This window comes from Acartia tonsa, chromosome 8, assembly GCF_053477335.1.
Source record: "Acartia tonsa isolate MP-2025a chromosome 8, ASM5347733v1, whole genome shotgun sequence".
NCBI lineage: Eukaryota > Metazoa > Arthropoda > Copepoda > Calanoida > Acartiidae > Acartia > Acartia tonsa.
This window is the reverse complement of record NC_137267.1, coordinates 37,894,819-37,910,872: the sequence shown is the minus strand read 5'-3', so window position 1 is coordinate 37,910,872 and position 16,054 is coordinate 37,894,819. Positions and strand designations below refer to the sequence as shown.

Here is a 16,054-nt window from a genome sequence, read left to right as displayed (position 1 = left end):
CCCCCACCCCACATTGCCCCTTTGCAAGGATAAAGGGATATTTATAAGACCAAAACATGAAATTTACCTAAACCTTATGAAATATTTTAAAATATCATAGACCTTCTTAGAAGAATGTATACCTAATGTGTTACTTAATTTTAAGTAGGTATTCCTATCAATTAGGTTTATTTATACTTTTGTAAGGCCAAAAAAGTTTTATGAATCAATAAATTAAAACAACGAAATTTGTCAATTTATATATTCCGAAAATATTACATAGCCATTTAATTAACCAGCCTAAGAGTAGGGTATTTAACCCAAAATATTGGGTATTTTCGCCAGCCCCTAACCCCCAAAAAGTTGGGTATTTAATGGATTTATTGTGGCTGATAATCAGGTCTCGTAATCAGTCTAGAGAATAATTTCTATAAATTAAAGCAACTTACAATAACAGCATTTTACTAGGCTAGCCAGCACTTTAAATTTGCTGTGATGCTACATTTGTAAGAACTTTAAAACCAACTTAAGACTAAAGCAAGGATAACAGTAGGTATACACTTAACCATTGATTTTTAGGGTGGGGGGGGGGGGGGAATAGGTCAAAAAAAGTTCACAAAAATCATCAAAAAATCATTGTTAAACTTTCATCAAAAGTTGTAAATGAGAATATCTATCCATAGTAGGTATATTTTATACTTCTATTTCTTTACATTTTTAAGGGTTAAAAACTAGCAATCTCATGCGAGCCAAAAATAGCTTTAATAGTAGATATGGAGACATAAAATGTAAACAACGGCCCAATAAAAAAGATGTTTATCTGGTCACATTTCAATGATCACAATTGTGTAGAAGCTGTGTAATTTGGAGCCTCAGAATTTATTTAAAAGTTTAAAAAACAGGATACAAAAGAAAGTAGGTTCTATTAAAACGATCAGTGACACACAAAGGACAACAAACTCTTTGATACCTAACTTAATATACCGGTTTCTGGACCAAGAAGTAACCTAAGAATCTACCCTTATGTCCCCTCTTACATCTGCAAGACCCAAATTGCAAAGCTTCTAATTGTCTAGATGTGTGTCAAACTAATTTTAGATCATGGGACAGATTTTTTTTCAAGTTGGTCTTGTTTTGTTTTCAACAATTAAGATCAGAACCCTTCAGCCGCATGTAGACCTCAGAGAAATCAACCCTTTACAATTTTTTAATCCGCTGGAAGTCTAAAACTGACCCAAAATAAGGCAACCGCTTTTATAATTTTTTCAAAGCATCCAAACGGCTGACGAGCCCTGATTAAAATACTTTTATTTGACACATAAGTGGATACAGGCAGGGATTTTGTACTATATTTTTCTTTTTACTTGGCTAAAAAACTTTGGGTACTTAATATTTGAAAATTTGTTTACCTATGTTGGCACCGGCAATGTAGCCACTGGCGTCGAAATTTATCCGAATGAATTTGCCGAAACGTGAAGAGTTGTCGTTCTTGACTGTCTTGGCGTTACCAAATGCTTCTAGGATGGGATTAGCCTTCAACAACTGCTGCTCAAGCTCACCCTGAAATTAAGAAATTAAATTAAAATACACTTCAAAAATAAAAATAAGAAAAAACTGTTTTGCCTGTCAATCAAAAATCAATGAAAGTAATAATGGCAAAATAGGTTTTTTCTTTGGTTGGAGGGGGAGGGGGGGGGCCGGGGGGGTGTAATGCAACCATCTCGTAATCAGTAAACAAATGACACTCGGAATCCGAATTTCGTTATGAAACTTGGAATAGTAGTCATGCCAAGTTTCATATTGAAATTCAGATACTAGGTGCCATTTGTGCACTGATTACGAGATGGTTGCATAAAAAAAAACACCCTTATATTCAACTTTGAAAAATATGGACAAAACATGCTAAAAATCAAAACATTCTTCAAATACATGATAAAACAATAAAACATGCTTCAACTAAAAATATAACATAATACATTTCATGCAAGGAAAGGATTAATTTGTTAATTCTATTGCAGAACAAGATTACAAAAAAATAACAAAAGATTTTGTTTTAAAAGCAACAGCATAAAGTCTTAATATTCTTAATCTGTCAAAACTCATTAAGAATTTTAATTCCTTTTATCTACATTTAAAATTACAGGAAAATAAAAAGATATATTAATAATTCCCCATCTATATCTTAAACGGCAAATGTTGTACTTAAAACAGCGGAGGTCAAGATTAATATATCTTCAATTGACCTAACCATGCAGGCCACAGTTTTTGTGTTCTGTTTTGATAAATCTGCCTAGACACTTAGCTCCCCTGGGCTATATATCTAAACACATATAGACTCATCAATACTAACTATTCTTACCAGCTAGGGAGAGCACAATGGCCGATAAATTTATGTACTAATGAAGGAACACAAAATTATCCCTTTTGAAGATTACATTTAATGGATGAAAGTTTAGACATTCAATCATAATTCATAAGTCCCAAAAGTTGTTAAGCCTAGCCAACGAATAAGAAAACTTTATTATAAAACTTTGGGGACTAGTCTAATAACCAGCCTAATGCCCCCTCCCTCTCTGATTCTTACGAGGTAGGGTAAGAAATTAATCTATAACAAATGTAGAATATACGTGGATATTATGAAAATTGTCAATTTAGCTTGCTAATATGGAACTCATTTATTGGTTAGTTCCTTCATTCAGTAGAAGGTGAGTGGATGGAGTAAATGGGGTGGAAGGGATAGGGGGGATCGTTATTATAGTCCGCTGCGTGTTTTACTTTATCAGAGAAAATGACAACAAACATAATTCAAGTATTTAAACACATATTTAATTTTTTGAAAAAAACATGCAAAAAAAGCAAACTAAAACAAAATAAAGTTGACAAAACATAACCGTAAACAGATATAAAAAAAGTTAAAATAATCAAGTTTACTCGTTTAATTGCATTAAAACTCAGGGATAAAGGATACAGCAATGTCTAAACTTTTAGATTTCAAAAACCCAATTGAAAGTCGACACGGTTTCCTCGGGGTGTGGACATACAGTTACTTAACCCCTTCTTCCTCTATTGTTTTACTTTAATGTTCCTGTGTTGCTGCGCTACTATTGTGCTTATCCCTGCATCCCTGATTAAGAGCCTGCTAATGTGTCACGAAGTTGATTCTAATGATATGTTTTGTAATATTCTCACATTGGGTGTTTCCACAATTTTGAGAAAAACAAAATATTTCCTATTAATTTTCTTTGTTTCAACTACCTAAACTTCCAACTTTTATGCTACAAACTTGATTTAAGGCCCACAAAACCATTTTTACATACATAATGTAAGAGAAAACAAACATTTTTGCTAATTTTATTATTTCTAATTATTTGCTTCATTGTAAGTTAACCCATAGGTTCAGCAATATAAAATTTAGTATAAGAGTAAAAAAAATCCATATCTTTTTAAAGTTCACAAAAAATATAAAAAAAAATTGTTCTTCTGTTAAAAAAAAACAGCAGCTAAGATTTGTTTTGTAATTATTGCTGTACTTTTTTTATGGATATAATTTTCCTTGTTGTACAGAGAATAAAAATGTCTTTTGATAACCCATTTAGGCAACATATGATTGAAATACTGTGTTGAAAAAAAGGCCAACTGTCGGATGCCTAAGATTTAAAAAGGCATCAGGATATTAAAGGAAACATTTAATATATGGAAATGTTCTTGCAAATTAACAAAGTTTTTTTTTACTAAAAAGCTTGTTAAAAGAGGATAAAATATAAGGAGCAGTTATTTATTTTCCAGTAAGTTTTACTAGTAAAAGTTTTAAAATACTTTAATAAAAAAGGAAGATATTATAATTTACTAAACTAATGAAAATATTGAATGTAAAAATTATTAGAACAGATTTTTGAAAAATCTTACTCTTTCAAATATATTTTATATATTTTTTATTAGCTTAAAAGTAATCTTTTAACAAAGAGACCTTTAAAGAATGTTTATACAATACAGATTACATTATGTAATAGCCAAAATATATTTTATATATCAATTTGTATGTAAGTTTCCGCGGACAACTGTTTATTTGTTTATTGATTTAGTTTATTAAAGCTGAGCTACTGAAGAACATAATTGTCCTTGTTAATGTAATAACACTGTCTTTAAAGATGTAATAGGGGCCTTTACTTATGCAGAGGATGCGTGCGTTATGAGTTGCAGGAACGGTGGTGGTGGCGGGTAGGAATGGGGCAATTTTGAAATATCATAAATGTAGGAAATGAGGTGTAACGGAATTCCTGGTTTATGACGGGATTCTAGTAACATGTTTATCAGCACTGTCACAGTATATATTAACCATTAAAGCAACGTGTAATCAATTGTGACAATGCAGTGATTTATTGACTCTGCCAACCAATTTTGATGTGTGTATGTATTAAGATGATCTTCAAAATTCTTCTACTCATCATTCAAAACCTTTTTTTTCAAGATCAGAAGAATCTTTTTTCTTCAAAATATTCAAGAAAATTCCAGAATTTTCGAGAACAGATTTATATTTGTTATGGATAGGTAAAGTCATGGCAATTTTATTTAATAAAAAGTGGACATTTAAAGTACAATGTTTTGAATTTGAAAAAAAGACTCCTTCTTTATAAATAACCAAAATTTGGTATGTTAAAATGCTTCTATTTAAATGGGTTAAAATAAAAAAATCCCCAAAATAAAATCAATCAAAATTGGGGTATAATATCCCTTTCAGAAAATTTAAGTTAATAATACGACAAAACGACAATGACAACTAAATTGCTTTTTGACATCTATATAAAAAATTAAATAACAACACAAATTAAGTCTACGGTATAATGTAATCATTTAAAAAACAAAAAAATCCTTCAAAAACTAAATAAAAAATCATGCAAAAGAAATCTATGACAATCCAATTTCTAGCTTACCGCCACTTGTCTTTCAAGTTCTCTCTGTACCGCCTGTACATGCAAAAGACAATTGTTAGCAAATTATAGTTACCATAATCCATGTTAATCAGGGATCTTAAGGGATAAGACAATGGACGATAAATTGATATACATCCCCAATGATGATAAACTCAATTACCCCTTTGTGGATTCAAATTTTTTATGAAAAGTTTAGGCACTATTAGATTGTTAGTATTTAATAAAAGCACCCAAAATTTTAAAGCCTACGAATAAGATAACCTATTTACGAAACTATTTGGGTACCATTGTAATTTTAAGTCCAATTTCCCCTCCCTCCCTGTTCAATATATATATAATATACATAGAAGGAAAATTACAAATATATTGTTTTTTACAATTTAATCTTTCTTCAACCAAAAAAGCTTAATAACTAAAGCTATAGGTAATACAATAATTTTTTACATAAAAATATACAAGTAACACATAATACATATAAGGATTTTTACATTTTTACATTTTTACAATGATTCCTTGATAGTGCTTTAATTAATTTATAGCATAAAAATATAATATTTAAATAGTTTGTTTAAACACCAAAGCAGCAATTATAGAATTACCCAAAAACCTTAAAAAGAAATAAAAGGGCGAACCATTAAAGTTTTAAAATTACTTGTGTAAAACTTACTAATTATAATTGTATGGCATAGAGGCACTGAGAGCATGTTTAAATATTAAAGTTAGGGATAACAAGAATAGTATTTAAATAGTATTTAAACAGAGCAAATTACAAATGATGATAGTTTTGGGCCCAAGGGTCAGTCAGGGGTGGCAGGAAAGTTTAACAGTCTGAATATTGACTGATTCCAATCAAGGATCTAAAGTGATAAGATAATAGCCGATTATTTGATGTACATTCCCTATGATAAAAACAAAATTAACCCCTTCTCTGGGTTACAATTAGTGGTTGAAACGTTTTGACACTCATCTAAATGAACCAACCAATCAAAGTCAATAAAATTTCCCAAAGTTGTTAGGTCAACGAATAATAATACGTTATCATAAAACTTTGGAGATCAGTAAAATAATCAGCTTAATGTCACCTTCAACCCTGGATTCCAATTGTATACTGTTGAAATATTTGATGAAATATCTCTTAATCCGTGGGGTTAAGGCTTTGTAGTAACATGAGCAAATATTACAGTTAATTACACAATATCTCTCACCCTTGGCCGTGCAGCGGACAAGGAGCAAAGATATTCTTCAATTAACCTTTCCCTCATTTATTTGTTTTCACTTTTAAGTAAATTGAAATATTGTTGGAAGTTCTTATTTTTGAGTCATAGTAAATTTTAAAGTAAACAGAAGCCAAGTCATTACATTAATAAACTCATTAATAATAAAACTTTGAATGTTTATTCGTGTGATTTTGCTGTTTTAATTGTCCAGCATTAAAAGAAGATCTAATCTAGAATTGTTACAACCCTAGCCATGAGTTTCGCTAATATGGATATTATCATACTTGTTTTTTCTCCTTTCTAAATTTCTGTTCAGTTAGGCCTTCTACTTTAAATTAGGTTCGGGTACCTTTTTTACTGTTCAATCAAGCTAAATCTAATTTAAGGAAGTTTTTGAAAATAAAGAACTAAAAATATTTTCATTACTTAAAAAAAATCATATTTCAATGACTTTGAAAGCAATTTCATTTCAAGCAAAAAGCAATTTGAAATAATTGCAATTCCAATATATATCTGTGTAAGGTTAATTTAAATTTTAAATTTTAAAGTTAAAAATCATGATTTGAGCATAAAAACTTAGGGTTGGAAATTATTTAAATATGGATGTTTTTCAGTAATGCTCATTAATGAAAATTGCAAGGTTTTAGCTTACAGTTTAATTACACCTAAGAAAGGAACTTGTGTTTCAAATGACCCCTGGACTTAAAAGTTGCATGCAATTTTTTTCACTTTCAAAGAGAATGTATGCTTATAGGTCTATATATCTCTAATACATAAGTCAACTTAGTTTATGAGATAGTTATACCTAACAAACAAGATTTAACATAGTATACCTAGACTTCTTAAATTTTTGAAGTGCAATGTTAAGATGAACGCCAGTCTTTCAATAAATTGGATATTAAGTAGCTGCGTTACTAAAAAAACACCCCCAACCTCTTTATTAAAAAAGCGTCAACCCCCCCCCCCCCCCACTGTTTAAGTGTAGGGTATTGTAGGGTAATTAATACATCCATAAATTGAATAAATACGGGCAGGGCCTAGGGGCAGCCCCATTAATAAAAACCTTCAAAGTCGCTCTTCTTACAATCAACCAACGCTTGGGTCCCCTCATTATCAGGGATAAGACAATGGATGATAAATAAATGCACACCTCAAATGATTATAAACAAGTTAACCTTTCTGTAGATGAAAATTATTGGTGTAAAAGTTTGGACTCTCCTTAGTTTAAAAGCATTCAATCAAGATGTAATAATTGTACCCAAAGTTTAAAACCCACCGAATGAAACAATGAGTTTTCATTAGACATTAGGTTTCTATAATTTAAGTCCAATGTCTCCTTTCTCCCTGCCTCATTAAGGAATACACTTTAAGTGTGTTCTATAGATGTTTAACTTATTAAATAACACTAGTATTTCAACATAATACCACTCATTACAAGCGTTCTAGAAATCACCTATTATTTTCTGGTTGTAACTCACAAGGATGTTAATATCCATTACAAAAAGTAAAGGGCAAAAATCTATCTTTAAAACCAACAAATTAATTTTTATTTTTAGAATTCATAAAAAATCTCCTAGTCCTAATTACAAAGTGGCCGAAATCTAATCACCTTAAAAGTACTTTTTGAAACAGGTTTTAATTGGTTTTAAATAAATCTAAAAAGTATATAATTACAAAATCATAAACAGCATGCAGTTGCATTTTAAAAACAATAATTTAAACTTGTATACCAGTGAGAGAGAGAACATTGTATAGTTAATCATTGGCATAATACTTATCATCCATTGTCTTATCCCTTGAGATCCCTGTATAAGTGTATACACCCGATCCTGACATAGCAGCAGTATCTATATTAAATGTACGAAATAACCTTGAAATTGCTTAACCAATAGCCATTTAAACTGCTTAATCAATTAGTATAATAAAATGTACACAAAATTTCGGACAATAAAAGAAGTTTTAAGAGTCATGCATTGCATAGCACTCTAATAATAGTATGGTCTTTCCAGTATGGTTTCGAAACCGATAAATATACGCTGGATTAGAACCGGTTTTTGGCAATACTGAAACATCATGTATATCATCGTATAACAGATCATAAAAATAAAATGTTGTAAGGATAATCCTGAACAACCCCACACCCTGCAAATGTAAGGGTCAGCGTATCTTCATTGAATATTGGCATATTTCTTATGTATTAAAATAGAGAACTCCATACAACAGCTTTTCGCAGATTCTCGTATTTTAATAGTGGACCACTAATAGACCCCCACCCCCTTTCCTTAACTGTCCTATAGAATAAGAGGCAAGGTTAATTTGTTTGATAAGGATCTCCAAAAAGGATTGTAATATTTCCCCTTTTTTTGGCTCCTAGCTTAAAACCTGCCACAGCAGAGCAATGCTTTATGCAAAATTGGTGTATCCTTAAAGTAAAAAATTGCATTTAAAAAACATCTATTGAATGGAGAAAGGAGAGTGGAGGGGTTGGAATGGTTCAATTTCACCAATTTTGTATTATTAAGGCGAGGTTTTTCACTTCTAGAAATCAATCAACTACGTGGACAAGTCTAAAATCAATTGTAAGACAGGGATTTAAATCCCAAAGGATAGGTCCTTAATATATTTTTTAATTAACAGAAACATTCTAGATATGTATTTTTCTAAAAGTTTCATTACTAGGTATACTATTTTATTTTTGAATTTTAGAACCATTAAAAAACTCAAGTCATTATTATGATTTTTATTTAATATATTTCCCTATAAGCTTAATATCATTTTGCCTTCCCTTAGCGCAGTTAATATCCAATCTTCGGGGGTTTAGCATTGGTCAATAAAATGAAGGCTTCCAACTGCGAGTTGAATTTCTTAAAAAGGCAGGGACCATAACCATTTGGAATGTTTTTATCAAACATTTTGTGTGTTCAACACATAAAGATAGTTCTGTGCGTGTTATATTCTGTGTATCACAATAAAATTTTAACTACAAAAGCACAAAAATGTGCTGTAATTTCAAAATTACATAAACTATGAAACCGGTCGAAAAGACCCAGGCTTCCAAAACATTGGCTATTGTCTTTAAGGGTCAGACAGTTTGTTTGGAAAATAGGGTTTAAGCAGGGGGGATCTTAGGGGATAGGACAATGGATGATAGATATAGGTTCATCCCCAATGAAGATCAACAAAATTACTGCATTCTGTAGAATAAAAGTATTGATTGTAAAGTTTGGACACGTGATCCAACCAATCCAGATTTAATCAGAGTACCCAAAGTTTTAAGCCAACCTAAAGGAAAACGTGATTTGAAAACTTTGGGTATCAGTTTAATTAAAAAGTCCAATTTCCCTACCCTCCCTGGCGCCTAAAATGGGAGACTAATATACAAATTGGAAGGAGATAAAAGAATGAATAAGGATAATAAGATTTTTCTATTAAATTCCTTAGTTGGTAGGTATTTTAACAATGATGAGAATACCATAGAAAGCGAAAAACATAAATAATATCCGAATTGACAAATGGATTAAGTGTGTTCAATTAGATGCCCATTAGCCAGGGGAATATTCAAACGCAGGGGCGTCCAAGCTTTTTATTTTGGGGGGGGTAAAAATTTTTTAGGGGGGGTAAAAAAATTTTAGGGGGGGGGTAATTCGTGTTTGAGGGGGGGGGGTAAAAGGGCGCGCGAAGCGCGCCGCAAACTTTTTTTACCCCCCCCAAAATTTTTACCCCGGGGGTAAAATTTGCTGGGGGGGGGGGTAATTACCCCCCCTGAAATCTGTTGGCAGGGGTAAATTTAGTTTACCCCCCCCAAAATTTACCCCCGGGGTAAAATTTTTGGGGGGGGTAATTTAAATTTTATTAAATATATAGTATTAAAAATGCGCGCGAAGCGCGCATAAAAATTTTTTTATTAGAGATTTTTTTTTGGGGGGGGGGTATTTACCCCCCCAAAATTGTTTGGGGGGGGGTAAATACCCCCTCCTAAATGGTTGGGGGTGCCTACGGCACCCTCAGGGTAGGGGTAAATTTTAAATGGGGGGGGTAAAATGAAAAAAATTTTGGGGGGGGGGTAATCGCCCCATTACCCCACCCCCCCTTGGACGCCTATGTTCAAACGAATTTCAATAGTCTATCTATCTATTAAAGTAATTAATTTTTCTTATTTTTAATATCATATCTTTAAAAGGCTATAAAAATCCTATTATAAAGAGGTATATTAATTTAAAATGATGATTATAAGATATGTACTAAAATAGAACTAATGTAATGTAGATAATATCTAATTATGTAAATGATCGAAGTTAAAAATGTATAGTATAGATAAAAATACACTCATAAAGGGATAAGTTAATCAGATGAAAATTTTTTTTTTTTTATCTTAATACCAATCATCCTATTTAAAGTATAGAGACAAAATGTTTATATTAATCTTAAGTTTATGTTACAATAGACAGAAATTGGCAGAAAAATGAGATAAAAAAGGAGGGAAATTTATTAACCTACCACTGTCCTATCCATTTATCTCTGGTCTCACTCTCTCTTTCACTCGCTCGCCCATGATTTTGAAAAGGCCTTTACGAAACGTGTCCATTAACTACCGCTAAAATATCCTAACTGCAATCCTCAATAGCAAATATTTAAGACATTTTTAATGATGACATTGAATTTTAACGAAAAAACTTGCTATTGTAGTAATAAATTTGCTGTTCTTTGCATCTTTTTTATTTTACAGATTCGACTGAACACCCTTTACTAAGCTAATTAATTCAGTTAGTGGCGTATGCCAACTTTAACTTTTACAACATCAGTTTTTAACTTAAATAATACCTTTTATTAGCAGGGGATAAGACAATGGACGATAAATTGATGAAAACAATGTAAGAAAAAGTTTACACACTACTAGTTTGGAACCAACCAACAACGATTCAATAAAAGTTCCCAAAGTATCTGAGCCAACTAATAAGCTAACATGGTTATTAAACTTTGGGTAACTGAATAAATTACAATCCAATTTCCCTTCCATGCCAATTTCTGCTATTCTAATCTTTGTATTTTAATAAAAATATATAGAAAAAAAACTTTAATTTTAAAAACTGTTTAGGATATTGAATATATTTTGAATAGCCGTGTTTCCTCTAAAATTTATTCTTTCTTTATCTTTTGTGAAAAAGCAGAGATTTTTATCTTTTATAGCTTTAGGCAAAAAGACAAATAACATTTTATTTTCAATAACTTTTCTTTTTTCTTTTTTTCAATTCAACTTTATATTATAAATTATCAATTTTAGAGACGAATTTACCAGAGAGAGAGAGAGGGGACAATGGTCTGTTTATTTCACTAGTCCCCAAAGTTTTCTTATTCGTTGGCTTAACAACTTTAGTGCCTTTTATTGCATTTTGATTGGTTGCTTTATCAAGTTGAGTGTCCTAACGTTTTAATTACTAATTGTAACTTACAGAAGGGGAAATTTGTGTATTAATATTGGGAATGTCTTATCCCTTTAGATCAGAGTATTTACTCTATATCTTGATTAATATCTATATATTCGTCAATCAGAAGAAATAAAAGTAACATGTTTTGTGATTTTTTGATAATACCCTTCAAAAACTTTAATATCAGCTATCAAAAGCCGAATTAGGTAGGAGAATTAATCTAGCATCTATTACCCCATTCCTGTAATTTATAGATATCTTTAGACTTGGCTAATGGATTAAAAACTTGAAGATTAAAAAATGTTTGAAGAATGTTGAAAATTCTAAAAAATTAAATTAAAGCAAAGATATTTGTTGATGATTAATTATGTTTCTACCCTGTCTGTGTATCTACTACTACTACTGAATAAGGTACCATAAATTAATTTATTATATTATAAAAAAAGATACTCAAAAATTGATTTTAAGAATATAACTTATAAAATTCTTACTTTTTTTTGTTTAAATTGCCGATAGCTTTCAGCGAGGGAGGGGACATTGGACTGTAAATTACACTAGTATCCCTAATTATCTTATTCGTTGGCTCATAAACTTTAGGGACTTTAGCGAATTTTGATTGGTTGGTTCCAAAAATGTACTGTTCTAACTTTTCAACTAAAAATTTTAATCCACAATTTTACTAGAATGTTATTTTTGCGATTGGCATACTTCAGTAAAAAACTGTTTCAAAAAAAAATTAAATGATTTTTTGTTTGGAATTTTTGTATCTTTCCCTTAACCTTCTCTTAAGATATCTAAAAGCAGTATCAAATACACATATTGATTAAAAATATTTTCATTCAAAATATAATAAATGGTATTTCCTCAATAAAACTAAATAACAACTAAACTAAATATTTTTAGAGTCTAAAATTGCGTTGAAAAAAAAGAAGAAATATCTTTTAAAAGACAATAGCAAACAATTTTTAATGTATTCTTCCTTAAAAGATAATATACCACTCTACCCAAAACAACACATTAACAAGGACAAATATATATATCAATAGCACAGCAATATTATGTACATTTACAGACGTTGCTTAAATAATTGCAATTTCTAATTATTTACAATATGCTTTAATTTTTACTACCGTTAGGACGGACCTAAATATAATTATAGAGAAGCTGCGCTGTTAAATGTGTGTCGTGTCGTAACAAGCAACAATGTAAGCAAAGGAAACTGCAAATTATAGTCACACACACACACACATAGTGCAAATACACACACAATTACACTTACACACACACACACATAATTTTTGTGCATTATTATATGGAGAGTAGTAGATGCAATCAAGGTGACACGGAAATTTTACTGAACAAAAAAACATTTAAAAAAACAGTTTCCTCCAATTTTTTAGTAAGAATTTACTGGATTTTTTTGCACATTATTTTGCATAAAAAAACTAGCAAGGTCATTTTGAGCTTTATTTGTTAAAAACAATAAAACCTAGGACCCATGCAATATTAAAATAATTTGCTTTTTTTTGAAAGTTTTTCTTTTCGATTAAATTTAAGAATTGTTTTCAGGAGAAATATGCCTGCCACTGAATGCAATAATGGGGCTTGCAAAAAGGACGGGAAAAAGAATCTTAGCTAACACATACATGCACACAAAAACACACAGAATTATGCACAATATAATACACACATACATATAATATGCATACAGAGAGAGTATGAGAGAGGGAAGCAGATATTATGATAGTGATAGTAATTGGAATATCGATGTTTCGCCCTTGGTGTCAATACAAATCCGCAAAAATATTGTTTAAAAAATCCTTTTATTAGCCAAAATTTAACAAAATTGATTGCCAGTTTTAAAAATGACATATTCAGAAGAAAACAAATATTTTGCTATAATTATGAATGGTATTAACTTCATGGTATGCGCACCGCTATCTGAAATGGCCTTGAGGTACGATACTGCTATAGTGTGTATATAGTAGTGAGAGTGATGTTAGGGGTGGGGAGGGTGGAGGACTGGGGGAGGGGGGTGAAATAAAGAAGTGGGATAACCCAACACAATATACCCATTCTTGGTGTTGCAACAAATACAACTAAATTTTGTTTTAGCTAAGTTTAAAGGTTTAGTGTTTATTTAAGGTATAGTCAAAGAATATGATTTGATTAACGGATTAAGATGACTAAATTTTTAATTTTTAATATACTGTAATTGGTATAATTCTAATCAAACTCTTTAAATAATCAAGCACTTTTAACAATTCTTAGCGGTTGTAATGGCACGCACAACATTCTCAACTTCTAACAACATCTCTAGTACAACAGCCCCAACAGCACACACACACACACACACACACACACACACTGATTTGTATAGAAAAGACTGTTATTAATATTGAGGAGAGAAAAGAACTAAAGAACTTTTTAAATCTTTGAAATGACATTTGTAATAAATACGCACAAAAACAGTGATTTGACAAAATACAAAACTATTTCCATACTTTTTTATTTTTAAATAACAACAAAAAGCTTCTTATAAACGATAAAATAGTTAAAAACTAACATGTTGCAACCCTACTCTATAACTAAGGCCTATCCATTTATGTTAATTAAAAAAGCAAAGTTAAAGTAAATGAGACGGTATCCTTGTTTATAAGTGGATTTGAAAATTCTAATAATATAAATTAGTCCTAACTGTTGTAAGCTTGTTTTTTACTGCCCCATCTCAGAGCACAAATGTCCTTTTTTAATTTCAACCTATTTATCGAATAATATAAAGTAGAAGGGTGTTTTTTTTCTAAAGCTGAAGTTCTCAGAAATTGGTGGTCCAAATTGGTTAATCGTTTCAGGAAGGCGTGATAAAAGCCTTGGGGTGGATTAATGCTATTTTCCGACTCTCCCATCCCTTCCATAGAGGCTAGGGTAAGTCAACTACATTAATATAAATTAATAATAAATCTAAGCTGGAAAGTTGCCACAACCTGATATGTGTACATTATGAGAATCTGAATATTTGGGTGGTATCTTTATAACAAGACTGCTAGGATAAAATAACATTTGATTTTAATACATTCATACATAGATAGATATATTCAAATACACGATTTTAATATTTTAATCTTATTTCAACTATCCTATCATATCTAACTTATTTTTTGTCGGTAGCTTAAAATTTCAATAACTACTGAACTGAATTAGGGAAGCTTCTCATAGGTCCAGTTGAGGTTTTAGGCTATTTTTCTACTCTTTCCTGTCACTTCGAATACAGACCACTTAGATGCTTGGACCGCAGCCACTAATTGTTAAATAAAATAGAACAAAAACGTATTTGATTTTCAGATTTCAATGTTTTAATTATTAAAAATCAGTCAATAAACAATTAAATGACATTATTTTTGCTTCATATACTTTAAATGAATGATCATTAGACGGACGGACTTAAGATAAGTAGTTTTACAACTAAAATACCTATTTTTGTCTTTTGAACATAGTTCTTATAAGACCCATAACCTCATATTATGAACTTGATGTATATTAAATAATTCTTAAGTATTGCCTATTTTTCCACCTCAAACTATATATGACTTGAAGTATGTATATTTATCACTCCCCCCCCCCCTCCCCACTCAATGCTTTTATCATCTTCCCTTGCTATTCAGGGATCTAAAGGGATAAGACAATGGCCGATAAATTAATTTACATCCCCAATGATTATATACAAAATTACCCCTTTTGTAGATTACAATTAATGGTTGAAACGTTTGACATTTAATGAACCAACCAATCAAAATTTAATAAAAGTGCCCAATGTTGGTATGCAAACAAATAAGAAAACAATATCATAAAACTGTGGGGACTATTTTAATAGACAGCCCAATGTCCCCTCCCTCCCTGCTTCCTATTATTATATTGATAGCCTGATATCTAGTTGCCGAATGTGTACGCAGTTTCCTGAGTGTTTCCTCATCCTAGCTCAATATTTACTACTAGCTAAAAAAGCTTCAAACTTAAAAAAAAAAAAATCAAAATTTAAAAAATTCAAATTTATAATGTATATTGTATAAATCGTTTACACATTCAAATTTTGATTTTTTTAAGGGAAGTTTGAAGATTTGTAGCTAGTAGTAAATATTGAGCGAGGATGAGGAAACACCCAGGAAACTGCGTACACATTCGGCAACTAGATATCAGGCTATCATTATATTGGCCCGAAGAATAAATACTTGAATGTTATAGGCAAGTGAACTTGATAAAATCTTAAATCTACATTTTGACTTGTATACATTATGTTAAAGGGAGGGGGGATATCACAACCGCATTATCCTATTAAGACGCCTGCAAAACTGGGATAAGACAATGGACGATAAATAGATATACAATGAAATTAAAGGTTGAAAGTTTTGAACCAACCAAACAAAATTCAATAAAAGTACTAAACAAATACCATAACGTGGTTATAAAACTTTAGGTACCAGTGTAATTTATAGTCCAATATCCC

General features: G+C 30.8%; 1 protein-coding gene across 7 annotated transcripts in view; it reads right to left on the bottom strand.

The window, feature by feature from the left end:
* The window catches only part of zip (myosin heavy chain 10), a 206,062-nt gene that overhangs the window by 126,555 nt on the left and 63,453 nt on the right, over positions 1-16,054 (bottom strand). For 5 of the 7 annotated variants that reach the window (XM_080170331.1, XM_080170330.1, XM_080170327.1 and 2 more), the window contains exons 9-10: positions 4,911-4,943; positions 1,389-1,539 (exon numbers count right to left, since the gene is read on the bottom strand). In XM_080170331.1, the coding sequence (XP_080026457.1) occupies positions 1,389-1,539; positions 4,911-4,943 (184 nt within the window). The remainder of the gene's footprint in view (positions 1-1,388; positions 1,540-4,910; positions 4,944-16,054) is intronic. The other 2 variants (XM_080170326.1, XM_080170329.1) reach the window with 1 other exon arrangement.